General features: G+C 43.7%; 1 protein-coding gene across 1 annotated transcript in view; it reads left to right on the forward strand.

Moving 5' to 3' along the window:
• Positions 1-18,714, forward strand: part of LOC126481590 (alpha-tocopherol transfer protein-like) — a 178,350-nt gene that overhangs the window by 139,520 nt on the left and 20,116 nt on the right. The window contains exon 5 of the mRNA XM_050105450.1: positions 461-571. Coding sequence (XP_049961407.1) covers positions 461-571 — 111 coding nt within the window. The remainder of the gene's footprint in view (positions 1-460; positions 572-18,714) is intronic.

An 18,714-nucleotide genomic window follows, 5' to 3' on the forward strand; every position in this document is an offset into this window, starting at 1 on the left:
TTGGCTGTAGATGAGGCCTTCCCACTGTCAGACTGCACCATCTGCTACGACTGGGTTTGCACTTGCGCCATCTACACCTAGGCTGCTTTGAGTGCATTTTTTTCCGCATTGAAAGTGATAGGACTAGGTGTGTTCTCTGCGAACAGGCCTACAGGTCTCAGTAATGTTATTTGAAAAAGATTCATCCCATTTAAACTACATCTTCTACGTAGCTGATTGCGAAAATTTCGGATGGGTATTAACTTATGCACAGGGCTACAGAGCTATTATATGCACACGCAACCCTGATGTAATCTTCTTCTTCTAAGGTTGTAATCATTTCTTACAATTTATATTTTATTTCTTCTCATATTTTGCATTATTTAGTGACGTTCTTACTGATGAAAGCGGCCTTTATCTTTTGTCTAGAATGCAAATAAAGTCCACTTGAACCAAATACTGATTTTTTTTTCCTTTGCAGACAGCCTACTGCCGGAGAATAAAGGGCGTTCATTTCGTGAACTCTCCTAAGACAATTGACGCCGTCGTGAAACTAGTGAAGTCGGCCACATCAGAGAAATTACACACCAGAGTAAGTGTGATGCATTGTCGTAATGAATGCAAATCAAAAGATAACAGCTAATGTAAAACAATGATTTGCATGATTCTCATATATAAATTTTGTGCCGCAGGATTTGGATGTGAGTGATGTTTGGTTGGAGGTTGAGCAGGTGTGGGCTTGTAAATAATCTATTCTTCATTAAATAATAAATTATAACACTAGAGTACATACGAATACCAAAATATTTATGCTCAACTACTGGATAAACACTTAAGTAATCTAATAACACAAAAATTCGAAACTGTATATCGGCCCAACAGTGATACAATAAACTATCTCAAATCTGGGCAAGAATAATATGCAGCAGAACTTGCTCTAAAATAACTTGTGTGTATCATGTAGATAAAAATATAACATTCCTTCAGCCTGCAAAGGCTTTCCAAACGTCAGCAGAATAAAATGAAAATTAGTTTTGCCCATAAGTAACTTAATCAAAGGCCATTTAAAGAAAAATGACAACTTGATTTGAGTCGTGAAGAACAAGGGGGAGCCAAGGTAAAACAGGACAAAGAGAATGACTCACTACAATTAACTGTACCCCACTATTACCAACCTTGATCATATCCTAGACAAACCCCGACAAGAAAAGACAACCATTTGGGAGCTACATTACTATACTATGACGTAATAGGTTGTGGTAGGGCTGGGTTGAGCTGTAAGTGATCATAATTACTAAAACTCCCATTTATTAACATATCAGAAAAGTAATTTTACAATTAATGTCGGAGCTTGAAGGAGAGCTGTGTTGCAAAATAGAAACAGCCTCACAGTCAGGCCAGAATTCAAAAACAGGCAACAGACCACATGGGTAACCATGGACACCCATGTAAATAAAATTACAGTGGGCTGATCATAAAAATGAGCATCACAGAAAATTATTCAAAGAATATAGCAGACTTGAAAAGAACCACTCAAGCTTTCTATAACGATTAGAACCCTAAATGAAAGCTTGCTCCAAATAAGGGAATACACAGTCTGGCAGATAACACAATTACAGTCGACCGGCAGTACTGTCGGGCTTCAAAAATATAGTTTGAAATCACATTAAACTGAGCAAATGTTTTAATTTTTAAGAACACCTCTCAGAATTCCTTGAGTCCTGGATTCAAAGCTAATCAATGGTGGCCACATTGACAAGAAAAAGCAAGGTTTTTACAAAATTGTTGTAAAAGAAACAAGAGCATTAATAAAAGATCGCTAAAAGAAAATATGCCAAGGGTTTGTTTGTGTTATAAGTGCCTACATGAGATGGTAAAAGGTACAGTAGCATACTCGGTTCGCTGTGTACTGCATTAAAACTGCACTGAATAACTGACATGCTGTGTATTAGGACTGATAATGCATGCAATAATTATTAAACGCTCTATCACTGAATAGACCGTACACAGACAGAGATAAACTTGCCCTCTCCTTTGATTGCAGTGACGGTCATATTTGGGAGACAATTAACAACAGAACGCTGTTGTTAATGATTGTATGGTACCACTGTACGATAGACTCATACAGCTCAAGACGCTTCCCAATGCTTTGCCTTTCAGAAAGCCACAGGACGGGCACATATACAGGGTGATCCATTGATCGTGACCGGACCAAATAACTCACGAAATAAGCGTCGAACGAAAAAACTTCAAAGAATGAATCTTGTCTACCTTGAAGGGGGAAACCAGATGGCGCTATGGTTGGCCCGCTAGATGGCGCTGCCATGGGTCAAACGGATATCAACTGCGTTTTTTAAAAATAGGAACCCAAATTATATATTATATATTTGTGTAGTACGTAAAGAAATATGAATGCTTTAGTTGGACCCCTTTTTTAATTTTGTGATAGATGGCGCTGTAATAGTCACAAACATATTGCTCACAATTTTAGACCAACATTTGGCAACAGGGGGTTTTTTAAATTAAAATACAGAACGTAGGTACGTTTGAACATTTTATTTCGGCTGTTCCAATATGATACATGTACCTTTGTGAACTTATCATTTCTGAGAACGCATGCTGTTACAGCGTTATTACGTGTAAATACCACATTAATGCAATAAATGCTCAAAATTATGTCCGTCACCCTGAATCCATTAGGCAATAGGTGTAACGACATTCCTCTCAACAGCGAGTAGTTCGCCTTCCGTAATGTTCGCACATGCATTAATATTGCGCTGACGCATGTTGTCAGACGTTGTCGGTGGAACACGATACCAAATAGCCTTCAACATTCTCCACAGAAAGAAATCCGGGGACGTCAGATCCGGTGAACGTGCGGTCCATGATATGGTGCTTCTACGACCGATCCACCTGTCATGAAATATGCTATAAACTACCGCTTCAACGGCAGCCGAGCTATGTGCCGGACATCCATCACGTTGGAAGTACATCGCGATTCTGTCATGCAGTGAAACATCTTGTAGTAACATCGGTAGAACATTACGTAGGAAATCAGCATACACTGCACCGTTTAGATTGCCATCAATAAAATGGGGGACAATTATCCTTCCTCTCATAATGCCGCACCATACACTATCCCTCAAAAGTCGCTGATGTTCCACTTCTCGCTGCCATCGTGGATTTTCCGTTGCCCAGTAGTGAATATTATGCCCGTTTACGTTACCGCTGTTGGTGAATGACGCTTCGTTGCTAAATAGAACGCGTGCAAAAAATCTGTCATCGTCCCGTAATTTCTCTTGTGCTCAGTGGCAGAACTGTACACGAGGTCAAAGCCATCGCCATGTAATTCCTGGTGCATAGAAATATGCTACGGGGATGTTGGTGTAGCATTCTCAACACTGACGTTTTTAAGATTCCCGGTTCTCGCACAGTTAGTCTGCTACTGATGTTCGGATTAGCCGCGACAGCAGCTAAAACACCTACTTGGGCAACATCATTTGTTGCAGGTCGTGGTTGACGTTTCACATGTGGCTGAACACTTCCTGTTTACTTAAATAACGTACCTATCCGGCGAACGGTTCGGACACTTGGATGATGTCGTCCAGGATACCGAGCAGCATACATAGCACACGCCCGTTGGGCATTTTGATCACAATAGCCATAGAGGGCGGAGGAGCGGATAGAGGTTCAGGGCACTCTCTTGTCCTAGGTGTGGGAAATTGCCCCTAAAGGCGGAAGAATCGGCAATGATCAACGACTTGAGGATGCAGAAGGCAATGGAAACCACTGCATTAAAGACACGTGACGTGTATCCACAGGACATGTGGCCTGTAATTGAAGAAGTGTAATGATGATCTCTCCATTGGCAAAAGATTCCGGAATAGTCCCCCATTCGGATCTCCGGGAGGGGATTGCCAAGGGGGAGGTTACCATGAGAAAAAGATTGAATAATCAACGAAAGGATAACGTTCTACAAGTCGGGGCGTGGAATGTCAGAAGCTTGAACGTGGTAGGGAAACTAGAAAATCTGAAAAGGGAAATACAAAGGCTCAATCTAGATATAGTAGGGGTCAGTGAGGTGAAGTGGAAGGAAGACAAGGATTTCTTGTCAGATGAGTATCGGGTAGTATCAACAGCAGCAGAAAATGTTATAACAGGTGTAGGATTCGTTATGAATAGGAAGGTAGGGCAGAGGGTGTGTTACTGTGAACAGTTCAGTGACCGGGTTGTTCTAATCAGAATCGACAGCAGACCAACACCGACAACGATAGTTCAGGTATACATGCCGACGTCGCAAGCTGAAGATGAACAGATAGAGAAAGTGTATGAGGATATTGAAAGGGTATTGCAGTATGTAAAGGGGGACGAAAATCTAATAGTCATGGGCAACTGGAATGCAGTTGTAGGGGAAGGAGTAGAAGAAAAGGTTACTGGAGAATATGGGCTTGGGACAAGGAATGAAAGAGGAGAAAGACTAATTGAGTTCTGTAACAAGTTTCAGCTAGTAATAGCGGATACCCTGTTCAAGAATCACAAGAGGAGGAGGTATACTTCGAAAAGGCCGGGAGATACGGGAAGATTTCAATTAGGTTACATCATGGTCAGACAGAGATTCCGAAAGCAGATACTGGATTGTAAGGCGTATCCAGGAGCAGATATGGACTCAGATCACAATATAGTAGTGATGAAGAGTAGGCTGAAGTTCAAGACTTTAGTCAGGAAGAATCAATACGCAAAGAAGTGGGATACGGAAGTACTGAGGAATGACGAGACACGTTTGAAGTTCTCTAACGCTATAGATACAGCAATAAGGAATAGCGCAGTAGGCAGTACAGTTGATGAGGAAGGATGGAAGGAAAACATAGGTACAAAGAAGGTAGCTGCGAAGAAACCATGGGTAACAGAAGAAATACTTCAGTTGATTGATGAAAGGAGGAAGTACAAACATGTTCCGGGAAAATCAGGAATACAGAAATACAAGTCGCTGAGGAATGAAATAAATAGGAAGTGCAGGGAAGATAAGGCGAAATGGCTGCAGGAAAAATGTGAAGACATCGAAAAAGAAATGATTGTCGGAACGACAGACTCAGCATACAGGAAAGTCAAAACAACCTTTGGTGACATTAAAAGTGACGGTGGTAACATTACGAGTGCAACGGGAATTCCACTGTTAAATGCAGAGGAGAGAGCAGATAGGTGGAAAGAATACATTGAAAGCCTCTATGAGGGTGAAGATTTGTCTGATGTGATAGCAGAAGAAACAGGAGTCGAAGTAGAAGAGATACAGGATCCAGTATTAGAATCGGAATTTAAAAGAGCTTTCGAGGACTTACGGTCAAATAAGGCAGAAGGGATAGATAACATTCCATCAGAATTTCTAAAATCATTGGGGGAAACGGCAACAAAACGACTATACACGTCGGTGTATAGAATATATGGGTCTGGCGATATACCATCTGACTTTCGGAAAAGTATCATCCACACAATTCCGAAGACGGCAACAGCTGACAAGTGCGAGAATTATCGCACAATCAGCTTAACAGCTCATGCATCGAGGCTGCTTACAAGAATAATATACAGAAGAATGGAAAAGAAAATTGAGAATGCGCTAGGTGACGATCAGTTTGGCTTTAGGAAAAGTAAAGGGACGAGAGAGGCAATTCTGACGTTACGGCTAATAATGGAAGCAAGGCTAAAGAAAAATCAAGACACTTTCATAGGATTTGTCGACCTGGAAAAAGCGTTCGACAATATAAAATGGTGCAAGCTGTTCGAGATTCTGAAAAAAGTAGGGGTAAGCTATAGGGAGAGACGGGTCAGATACAATAAGTACAACAACCAAGAGGGAATAATAAGAGTGGACGATCAAGAACGAAGTGCTCGTATTAAGAAGGGTGTAAGACAAGGCTGTAGCCTTTCGCCCCTACTCTTCAATATGTACATCGAGGAAGCAATGATGGAAATAAAAGAATGGTTCAGGAGTGGAATGAAAATACAAGGTGAAAGGATATCAATGATACGATTCGCTGATGACATTGCTAACCTGAGCGATAGTGAAGAAGAATTAAATGATCTGCTGAACGGAATGAACAGTGTAATGAGTACACAGTATGGTCTGAGAGTAAATCGGAGAAAGACGAAGGTAATGAGAAGTAGTAGAAATGAGAACAGCGAGAAACTTAACATCAGGATTGATGGTCACGAAGTGAATGAAGTTAAGGAATTCTGCTACCTAGGCAGTAAAATAACCAATGACGGACGGAGCAAGGAGGACATCAGACTCGCTATGGCAAAAAAGGCATTTTTGGCCAAGAGAAGTCTACTAATATCAAATACCAGCCTTAATTTGAGGAAGAAATTTCTGAGGATGTACGTCTGAAGTACAGCATTGTATGGTAGTGAAACGTGGACTGTGGGAAAACCGGAACGGAAGAGAATCGAAGCATTTGAGATGTGGTGCTATAGACGAATGTTGAAAATTAGGTGGACTGATAAGGTAAGGAATGAGGAGGTTCTACGCAGAATCGGAGAGGAAAGGAATAGGTGGAAAACACTGATAAGGAGAATGGACAGGATGATAGGACATCTGCTAACACATGAGGAAATGACTTCCATGGTACTAGAGGGAGCTGTAGAGGGCAAAAACTGTAGAGGAAGACAGAGATTGGAATACGTCAAGCAAATAATTCAGGACGTAGGTTGCAAGTGCTACTCTAAGATGAAGAGGTTAGCACAGGAAAGGAATACGTGGCACGATATCGACCTTTTCCGCAATTGGTAAACGGTCCTTTTCAACACGAATAAAGTATCACGAATCAGATACCGTCCCCACTGGCGGAATGTTACGTGAGACCACATACTTATACGTTTGTGACTATTACAGCGCCATCTATCACAAAGCGTAAAATGTGCTCCAACTAAAACATTCATATTTCTTTACGTAGTACATGAATATGCAGTAAAAATGAGGGTTCCTATTTAAAAAACGCAGCTGATATCCGTTTGACCTATGGCATCGCCATCTATCGGGCCAACCATAGTGCCATCTGGTTTCCCCCATCAAGCTTGACGACTTCCGTTCTTTGTAGTTTTTTCGGTTGTTGCTTATTTAGTGAAATATTTGGATCGGTCACTATCAATGGACCACCCTGTATACCAAACAGAGCCGGGCGTGCCCTAACTCCACTGCTAATCCTGGACACTCTTGTTATCGCTCGCTGAGTGTACAAAGGCTACCCTGCTGGCTTGGTCAACAGGTTTTGCTGGTTCGCTCTGATGAGAGGTCTTCTGCGACGCTCCACGTTCTGCCAGACAGCCTGTTGTGGCCACCATCCGCGGCTCCAGAGGGCGGTTGGTGTAATGCCGCTAGCGCCTTGAGAGGCATCCCGTTGCAGCGGTGGTGCCCGTGTAGCTCCAGTCGTTAAGCCTTTCAGTTGTCGTGGACAGTGACGTCCAAAGACGGCACATTTACCATCCACAAGAAAAATACAAACCTACCGATGATAAACGACTATCATACACTGACCACGCTGTTCTTTCAAATTCACAGTCAAAACGGTCCACGTAACTTTTCAGGCTTTCCCGGCGGATCTGTTGCAAATACTCTTCTCGAGTTTGCCGTCGAATAATATTGTGAAAATTCCACAGTATTTTGGCGGTACAACTGATCGACATCTTCAGGAGCTGGTAGCTGATGTTGTCGTTGCTACAAGGAGCGACTGATCATAGGTGCTCCACGGTTTCGAAATTTATCAGGTCAGCAGTAGGCAATACGAATGCACAGGAAGACGCTGGCCGTTCTTAGTGCCTCCTGCTGGAAGCTTTAGAAAGTCCTTTCGGCTTGAGCTGTGAGCAATGACTTTGCTGCCAGACGCTCCTCTGGTGAGACGGTGAATTGATTCTCAGCAATGCTCTGCGTCGAGTCACGAATCGACACTGCATCTTTCTTCTGTTTTGATTTAATGACAGCCAGCATTGGATTCTTGGCAGTACGTAATTGAAAACCTATTTGTTTCTTGATAACAGTGTCCACCGTAGGATATGGATAACCTCCTTAAAAACACATACCCAGTAAGATGACGCTGAGCATAAAACTTCGGACTTTCTATAGCGCACGCGCTGGTTTATCTGGCTGGCTCTGGCTTGTATGACACTGGTGTTCAAGTTCTTCCATGTCTTGTCGTGTCTTCCCAATGTAAGATTCCGCACATTGGCATAGGAGCTCATATGCGCCAATTCCTCAATTTTTCTGGGGGCTGGAGGAATTTGTTGTGATCGGTCAAAGACGAAATTGGCCTTAGGAAGCGTGGCGTGTATGAGATCTCGTGCCAGTGTGGGAAATCTTACATTGAGCAGACATTCCGAACCCAACAGCAACGATGTGCTGAACACCATCTTCATACCGCCAGGGCCAGACTGATAAATCAGCTGCACACGGGACATCGCGTGTGTTACGAGAAGATCGAAGTTTTACCCTTAGCACGATCTTACTCACTTCCGGCGACTGCGTTTTTAAGGATGTCATACAAAACGGCTATTCATGTTGGTGTGTAGAATGTGTGAATCTAACGACATAACATCTGACTTTCGGAAAAAATTTCTTCCACACAATTCCAAAGACTGCAAGAGCTCACAAGCACAATCAGCTTAACAGCTCATGCATCCAAGTTGCTGACAAGAATAATATATAGAAGAATCGAAAAGAAAGTAGGGAATTGAGAGATGGCAATCGGTTAGGCTTTAGAAGAGGAAAGTCACGAGAGAGGAAATTTTGCCGTTGCAGTTGAAAATGGAAGCAAGACTAAAGAAAAAGCAAGACACGTTTATAGGATTTGTCCGTCTGGAAACAGCGCTCGACAATATAAAATGGCGCACGATGTTTGAAATTCTGAGAAAGATAGGGGTAAGCTATAGGAAGAGACGGGTAATATACAGTACATAATAAAGCCAAGAGGGAATAATAAGAGTGGACGACCAAGAACGAAGTGCGCGGATATGAAAGGGTGTAAGACAGGGATGCAGTCTTTCGTCCCTACTGTTATATCTGTGCATCGAAGAAGCAATGACGGAAATAACTGAAAGGTTCAGGAGTGGAACTGAAATTCAAGGTGAAAGGATATCAATGTTACGATTCGCTGCCAACGTTGCTATCCTGAGTGAAAGTTCAAATGTGTGTGAATTCCTAAGGGACCAAACTGCGGAGGTCATCGGTCCCTAGACTCACACACTACTTAAGCTAACAAACGCTATGGACAACACACACACATGCCTGCAGGAGGACTCGAACCCCCGGCGGGAGAGGCCGCGCGATTCGTGATACTGCGCCTCTAACTGCGGGTTCACTCTAAGCGGCTGAGTGAAAGTGAAGAAGACTTACATGATATGGTGAATAGAATGACCAATCTAATTAGTACAGAATATGGATTGAGAATAAATCGAAGAAAGACGAAAGTAATGAGAAATAGCAAAAATGAGAACAGCGAGAAACTTAAAATCAGGATTGATGGTCAGGAAGTAGATGAAGTTAAGGAATTCTGCTAAACAGGCAGTGAAATAACCAATGACGGACGGAGGAAGGAGGACATCAAAAGCAGACTGGCAGTGGAAAAGAGGGCATTCCTGGCCAAGAGAAGTCTACTAGTATCAAACATAGGTCTTAAATTGAGGAAGACCTTTCTGAGAATGTACGTCTGGAGTACAGCATTGCATGGTAGTGAAAGATGTACTTGGAAAGACTGGAACAAAAGAGAAACTAAGTATTTGAGATGTGGTGTTACAGATGAATGTTTAACATTAGGTGGACTGGTAAGGTAAGGAATGTGGAGATTCCACGCATAATCGGAGAGGAACGGAATAAGTGGAAAACATAAGGAAAAGGGGCAAACTGATATGACATCTATTAAGACATCAGGGAATGAATTCCATGGTACCAGAGGGAGCTGCAAAAGGCAAAAACTGTAGAAGATGACAGAGACTGGAGTACATCCAGTACATAACTGGGGGAGGTAGGTTGCAATTGGACTCTGACAAGGGAACCTTCCCATCGCACCCCCCTCAGATTTAGTTATAAGTTGGCACAGTGGATAGGCCTTGAAAAACTGAACACAGATCAATCGAGGAGACAGGAAGAAATTGTGTGGAACTATGAAAAAAATAAGAAAATATACAAATTGAGTAGTCGATGCGCAAGATAGGCAACATCAATGATAGTCTGAACTCAGGAGCATCAGTTCCGTTTCAGCCGCTGTTAACTGTTGCGCTGCACTTCAGTGTTTACATCGCTGTACTTGTGCTTCGCCGAGTGCCGTCCGACCGTTAATCTCCGTGTTCGTTCCTGTTCCTTGTGATCTGATCGCTCTTTCTGGTCTTGATGCTGCTACTTGGAATTTCGGTTGTTTAACGGAAATTGCTTCGCTGGATTAACCATGGCTACAAACCTCAGGAAGAATACTCTGGTATTTGCTTTTGACAAGGAATCCCGTCCTGTTCAGCCGACATCGCTTGAAATAGATGACTGCATTACACAGGTAATTGGTCTAAATTCTGAAACCGTTCATACCTGGCAACTGGATCAGGAAAAATTCTGTGTTTTTGTCAAGTTAATCAGTGCTTCGACTGTTGATAAAGTGTTACGAAAGTGGGGCTATGAAGTAGATTTTGTGCATAGAAATGGTTATAAAAGTAAGGTTTCCATCTATAGAGCGGATATTCATTACAAAACCGTTCGTGTCTTGAATCTTTTCATTGAAATTGAAAATGATAAGATTAAGGAAGCTCTTTCAAACTACGGAGACGTTAAATCAATTGAAAATGAAAGATGGTCGCTTCGCTTTAAACTGCAGTGTTTTACCGGGGTCCGCTGTTTAGAGATGGACGTTAAGACGAATATTCCGTCTCACATAACTGTTTGTGGGTATAAGGCACAAATTGTTTATACAGGTCAGGAAGCTACTTGTCATATATGTAACGAAACCGGCCACTTCAGACAGGAATGTCCGCGGCGAACTGTTGTTCTTAAAAGTAATTTGATACAGCGTCAGAAGCTTACCTTAAACGATCTGTTACCAAAGAATATCCCGGAACAACTGGTTGAGGATGTTAACGCAGCGGGCCAAGCTGATGTCTCCCTTCACGATAAAAGTCCATTTCCCTCGTTAACAACAAAAGCAAACCCTGTTGCCACTACTCGTGAAACTGAAACGCAACCGGAAAAAAGACCTCTGGAGATAACTGACAGTTGTTCAGAGGACGAGCTGTCTTGTCCCACTCCCTCACTTCGCAAGCAAAAACAGTGCGATGAGAAGGCAGAGGAACCTGAAGGCAAAATGCGAATGGAAACTAATGAACAGAAAGATAATACACACAAGGTTCCAGAAAATGAATGGGGTGTAAGCAGCATTAATTTGTAAGAAACAACAGGTGCAGTAGCCGATTGCAAAGATCAGAATCTATCTGTTAATAAACAAATTCAGGGGGAGGCTGCAGAACTGCAGTCTCCATTTCTTTCCCTCGATCAGAAAGTGAGTGAAATTAATAAAGAACGAGGAAGTGGTGGCCAAACTGAAATCACGGTCAACACCTCAGGGCAAGCGCCAGCAACCGAAATTGCGAAAGCGTCTGCTGCTGCTCCAGATAAGCCGCGAAGTAAAATACCGACGCAACCAAATGAGAATGTAGCTCGTAACCAAGGGAAGGGAAAATCCAGTAGGAGCGACCCAAGCCCAAAGAATGTTCAGTCCGAAATGGTTGTACAATGAACGGACAGATCGTAACTTTGCGAAAATGAAAAAAGTAAAGTTTTCACACGAGGGAAGACTTGCACCAAGGACATCTTATTCCGCAGCTGCTCACGCTAACCACGGGACCACAGCACTCCTGTGCCGACGTTCTCCTTGATCATGGACTACTCAGTTTGTGTATTTTGCTTATTTTTTTCATAGTTCCACACAACTTCTTCCTGTTCTCTCGATTGATCCGTGTTCAGTTTTTCAAGGCCTATCCGCTGCGCCAACTTACAACTAAAATAAAGAAAGTAAAATTTTGGGTCTAGGAAACACTTGAACCTAGGACCTCTCGTTCCGCAGCTACTCACGCTAACCACGGGACCACGACGCTATTCAGCCTACATTTCCCTCGATGTTGCTTATGTTCCGCATGGACTACTCAGTTTGTACATTTTATTAATTTTTTTCATAGTTCTACATAATTTCTTCCTTTTTTCTCGATTGATCTGTGTTCAGTTTTTCAAGGCCTATCCACTGTGCCAACTTATAACTAAATCTGAGGGGGGTGCGATGGGGAGGTTCCCTTGTGAGATGGAAAGGTTGGCATACGAAGAGGAATTAGTGGCGCGCCACATAAAACCAGTCAGAAGAGTGAGGAAAAAAATAAGTTCTACGGCTGACGCTCTTGTCAGCAGGAATAAAGGTTTTCAATTCATTGCCGCCTGGAATCCAGCACTGGCTGCCTTTAAATCAAAACAGAAGAACGGAGAACTGTCGATTCATGACTCGACGCAGCGCACTGCTGAGATTTAATTCAGCTTTTAACCACAGGAGCGTCTGGCAGCAGAGTCACTACTCACAGTCCAAGCGCTAAAGGTCTTCCTACGGCTGCCGGCAGATGGAACTATGAGCGTCGCTTTCCTCCTACTGAGGGCGTATTATATCTTTTGATTTGCAGCTCCTTCTATTGGCAGTGTTTGCAGTTAAAATTTTTGGGATTTGAGGTCCGCCAGTTACGCAAAACACAGTTTTTCTCAGTACCCAAATACCTTTCGGCACCACTGTGCCATCGTCAGTGGGGTTTCGTTTTTATTTATTCTTTACATTTGGTGAGCATGAATTTTCTGGGCCACTTTCGTGTTAATTATTACAGGTAGCTTGTCATGTTTTCGTGTGGCAAGAACGTCCTTTCTCTGCATCATGCTCAGATGTTGTGATGCATACGTAGCTATAACAAATATTTTCCATAAATAACGTAGTAAAAGGCTTTTCACTACACCAAAACACAGTGTGATTGTGGTTTGTTTGTGGGCGTATTGTCTGCTGCTGGCCTGAGAAGTTCCTTGCCGTGGCCCACGTATAATCAATCGCACCTTGTAGCAGCGTCAAGAACACCAGTGGCCACGTGAAGATGTCGAACAGTAGTATCTCTGAAATATTGTGGGATTTGCACAATCTCGGCAAAACCGAGAAGAATGCCTTATTTCAAAATGGTTCACTTTACGACACCACGCCCTGGTGAGCAGGTACAGTTAAAGACAGTTTTGCCACATCATCATGCTTCCTTAGAACACAAACTGAAGAAAACCAATCTCACTTACCCAGCACACACTGACTCCCAGTAATCTAATCAGCTATCCAGTAGCAGATATGGCACGCCAAAGCCCACGTCACTTTATGACCATGCTTTGCCCCGTCTCGCCGTAATCATACACTCCACCGGATTGCCTGTCTTCCTGTGAGCTGCCGTCTTCATCTGGAAGCCGGCAGTAAGACACCATCTGCTACTCCACTCGATGGAGTCCGCGTTACAGCCCACCACGCCACGCGCAGACAAGTGCACTACGGCTGTTTCTACGCTGCTCGCGGCTCCACTGCGCTCCGTTCTCATTTCTTTTCATTTACTACATATAACATATTTAGAGACCCGCTGAGTTATATTTTGAAAAGTGAGTCGAACATTTTATATTCTTTTTTATTCCAGTCTCTGATCCCCACAGATCTTTTTTACACCATGTCCAAAAAAAGCTCTGAGGATGGTCATCTTCTAAAGAATTGATATTGTGATCAGAGACTGGAATAAAAAAACGTTTGACAGTATTGGATCACTGTTTGTATACGCAATTATGTCGCAGTTGGTGGAACATTTTATAATTTTACATATAAGAGTACACTATCCACATTAAGAGCAAAATTTGTTTTGAGGAATAAAAACAAGGGTAATAACAATTAGTTATAGATAACGTTAGTAATTTAGAAGAAAATAACGGAGAGATAGGAAAGGAAGGATTTGCTGTTAAAATGAAATACAACATTTGAAGCACGGCTCGTGTTGTTGCTACTGCAAGTAGGAGGACGTTGACAGGAACATCGAGCCTGGCCGACCTCAACTAAATACTTAGGGATTTCAATTACAAATATCCTAAACTGGAACGATCACATAGATAATATTGTGGGTAGAGCAAACCAAAGACTGCGATTCGTTGGCAGAACACTTAGAAGGTGCATCAGGTCTACCAAAGTGACTGCTTACACTACGCTTGTCCACCCTGTTCTGGAGTATTGCTGTGCGGTGTGAGATCCGCATCAGGTGGGACTGACGGATAACATCGAGAAACTACAAAGAAGGGCAGCTCGTTTTGTATTATCGTGAAATAAGGGAGATAGTGTCACAGACATGATACGTGAATTGAAGTGGCAATCATTAAAACAAAGGCGTTTTTCGTTGCGACGGTATCTTCTCACGAAATTTCAATCACCAGTTTTCTCCTCCGATTGCGAAAACATAGGAAGAAATAATCATCACGATAAAATAAGAGAAATCAGGGCTTGCACAGAAAAATTTAAGTGCTCGTTTTTCCCGCATGCCGTTCGAGAGTGGGACAGTAGAGAGACAGCATGAAGGTGGTTCAAAAATGGTTCGAATGGCTCTGAGCACTATGGGACTTAACTTCTGAGGTCATCACTCCCCTAGAACTTAGAACTACTTAAACCTAACTAACCTAAGGACATCACACACATCCATGCCCGAGGCAGGATTCGACCCTGCGGCCGTAGCGGTCGCTTGATTCCAGACTGTAGAGCCTAGAACCGCTTGGCCGCACCGGCCGGCGAAGGTGGTTCATTGAACGCTCTGCCAGGCAACTTATTGTGTATAGCAGACTAATCGCGTAGATGCAGATGTAGACGACCTGAAGTAGCATACAGATTTATGTGTTATTGTTACTAAATAAAGCACATCATGAGTGACTCCTTGTGAATTTGTGGCATGTAAGAGCTTCAGCTCCGAACATCAGATTTACAGATAATCAACAAAACGAGTTAGTAGTTACGCAAAAGTAATATAAAATTTGGTGGGATCAAGAGAGAAACACGAAAAATGTACAGCTTTCGTAACATATATGTCTGTTTTTGTACTACGTCAGAAGGCTCAAGAACCAAATGATACAAAATTTGAAGAAAATGAAACATTCTGTATGCAATGGGTTTAGCATAAATAACGTTATAAGTCCCATCACACCAAGGTTCTCCTCTTTTACAAAGGGAACCATTTCAGCTAAATTCCTTCTCTTTTCTTCAGACAAACTATGTTCACAGTGTCATGTTTCCAGTTGCACCTTTTGAATTTCAAAAAGCCTCACGATCCTCTTCTAGACAAATTTTCAGTAGCGCTACACTTTCAGCGGTCAGTCTGATCCACTGTGCTTTTGTAATGTGTACAGTGGTGAAATTTATATTTTCCAGCAGTTGACTTAAAGTGGTAAAAATCAATTTCTTGCGTAACAGTCACTGTGAATGGTGTTGTGTGCGTCCATTCAGTGATAACGCTATCTAAGTACACTCCTGGAAATTGAAATAAGAACACCGTGAATTCATTGTCCCAGGAAGGGGAAACTTTATTGACACATTCCTGGGGTCAGATACATCACATGATCACACTGACAGAACCACAGACACATAGACACAGGCAACAGAGCATGCACAATGTCGGCACTAGCACAGTGTATATCCACCTTTCGCAGCAATGCAGGCTGCTATTCTCCCATGGAGACGATCGTAGAGATGCTGGATGTAGTCCTGTGGAACGGCTTGCCATGCCATTTCCACCTGGCGCCTCAGTTGGACCAGCGTTCGTGCTGGACGTGCAGACCGCGTGAGACGACGCTTCATCCAGTCCCAAACATGCTCAATGGGGGACAGATCCGGAGATCTTGCTGGCCAGGGTAGTTGACTTACACCTTCTAGAGCACGTTGGGTGGCACGGGATACATGCGGACGTGCATTGTCCTGTTGGAACAGCAAGTTCCCTTGCCGGTCTAGGAATGGTAGAACGATGGGTTCGATGACGGTTTGGATGTACCGTGCACTATTCAGTGTCCCCTCGACGATCACCAGTGGTGTACGGCCAGTGTAGGAGATCGCTCCCCACACCATGATGCCGGGTGTTGGCCCTGTGTGCCTCGGTCGTATGCAGTCCTGATTGTGGCGCTCACCTGCACGGCGCCAAACACGCATACGACCATCATTGGCACCAAGGCAGAAGCGACTCTCATCGCTGAAGACGACACGTTTCCATTCGTCCCTCCATTCACGCCTGTCGCGACACCACTGGAGGCGGGCTGCACGATGTTGGGGCGTGAGCGGAAGACGGCCTAACGGTGTGCGGGACCGTAGCCCAGCTTCATGGAGACGGTTGCGAATGGTCCTCGCCGATACCCCAGGAGCAACAGTATCCCTAAATTGCTGGGAAGTGGCGGTGCGGTCCCCTACGGCACTGCGTAGGATCCTACGGTCTTGGCGTGCATCCGTGCGTCGCTGCGGTCCGGTCCCAGGTCGACGGGCACGTGCACCTTCCGCCGACCACTGGCGACAACATCGATGTACTGTGGAGACCTCACGCCCCACGTGTTGAGCAATTCGGCGGTACGTCCACCCGGCCTCCCGCATGCCCACTATACGCCCTCGCTCAAAGTCCGTCAACTGCACATACGGTTCACGTCCACGCTGTCGCGGCATGCTATCAGTGTTAAAGACTGCGATGGAGCTCCGTATGCCACGGCAAACTGGCTGACACTGACGGCGGCGGTGCACAAATGCTGCGCAGCTAGCGCCATTCGACGGCCAACACCGCGGTTCCTGGTGTGTCCGCTGTGCCGTGCGTGTGATCATTGCTTGTACAGCCCTCTCGCAATGTCCGGAGCAAGTATGGTGGGTCTGACACACCAGTGTCAATGTGTTCTGTTTTCCATTTCCAGGGGTGTATTTCGGAACTTCACACACAGTTGCCCCCTTTCTTTCCTCAATGTGAGCAAAATTACGATCACACGACATAAAAGAGTGCCGCTTCACCAAAAACTTGCGTTCTATTTCCGTAAAGTAACGGTTTTCTGTTCGGTAAGTAAACGTTTTCATACAAATAATGATTACCTATTTTAAAATGAATTTTCTTCCAGATTCGGCTTGCTATTAAAACAACGAAAAGTATTTTATTTTTCTGAAATTTTCTGTATTCTGAACATCCCATCTTTCATTCTTAATTTCCAAGTTTCTGTGTTTCTTTTGGAGCTAAAAGTTTCCTCATGATTATTCTCTGCAATACTTCTAGTTTGACTATTATTTCTACCACTACTATCAGGGATAATCGCTGCAGTCTGTTTGCGCCTAACTTAATAGATCGATCACTATTAGCAATTTTTCATCTCTTGCATCAGAGACTTCTTACAGTCTCTAGTTCAGAGGTGGACTGCTTGCTGTATGGGCACTGTGAAGGGATCTCCAACCTCCATCCGTTTCACTGTGGATAAGAGTCTTTCTCAGGAAACTTTTCTCATGAGGTCCTTACTTGGGTGGTATTATAGTGCACAGACTGTCACCGCATAACGACGAGTGTGACATTGTATCTCGGATCCCATGTGTGTGTACACTGGTAGTTAAGTGGCTCCAGTATCACAGGAGAGCATGTTGGTTATGCTGACGAATGTGCATGCCAAGACCTTTTGGACACAGTGCCATTTAATGTTGTCGAATATTTGTTAAGGTGTCTCAAGGTCAAGAATCTCGGTAACGTCTGCTGTTCCGTGCTGAGTCCGCATAACGAACTGTATGTTCTGGAGAGTCTTCTCCACAGCCACACTTGGGCTATCTGCGTACGACTCACGAACAGACCCAAACCTCCGTATGTCGTCGTTCCTTTGATACAAACTGTACTCGTACACACGGTATGTAATTGAAATAAGAAAGGCAGGTGCATGATGTCGTTGCCACTCCATCATAGCAGATCACACGAGCCTGTCCTCCATCATTTTAATTGGAAGCAGCTGCCCGATATTGGCAGATGTACGCATGTCCGAAGGAGCATTACATCGTTCTTCTTAACGACACAGGCACTGCACTACCGCACTTTCGCTCAGATACCAGGAAGCGACTTTCAATCAAAACGTCCTCCTCTGTATAGTACAGGTTGTGACACTGGAACGATGACATATGGAGGTTTGGGTCTAGCTGTGAGTCGTATACGAATATTCAAAGCGGTTAAGGCGCCTGTTCACATAAAGTGGATGTCCAGATTCGCTCCCAGTCCGGCAGAAATTTTCATTGCCATCATTCAAGTATGCAGCTGATCATTGTGCGCATTCCTAACTGCGACTACATGCGACACGTAACACACCATATACACTGTGCCTCGCCTGCATATGTGTAACATTGCTTCAAAAGTTCATGCTGAGTAATCTGTTTATTGCTAGAAGCACACACTTTGGTTTCTTATATCTATATCTATAAGAGACAGTCACACTATAAAGTGTGGTGGAGGGCACTTTGTATACCACTGTTCCAGTCTCCACTAATTCTCAGGAATCGTTGGTAAGCCCCCGTGTCTTTAATTTTATCTTCATAGGCTCTTCATGGAATATACATAGGAGATAGCAGTATTTTGGTTGACCTTTCTAAGAACTACAGCACCCTGATCGTAGGTCAAGGTGGTGGGAGGTCAGGTTGAGGTCAGGAAGTT

Source organism: Schistocerca serialis, chromosome 5 (assembly GCF_023864345.2).
Source record: "Schistocerca serialis cubense isolate TAMUIC-IGC-003099 chromosome 5, iqSchSeri2.2, whole genome shotgun sequence".
Lineage (NCBI taxonomy): Eukaryota > Metazoa > Arthropoda > Insecta > Orthoptera > Acrididae > Schistocerca > Schistocerca serialis.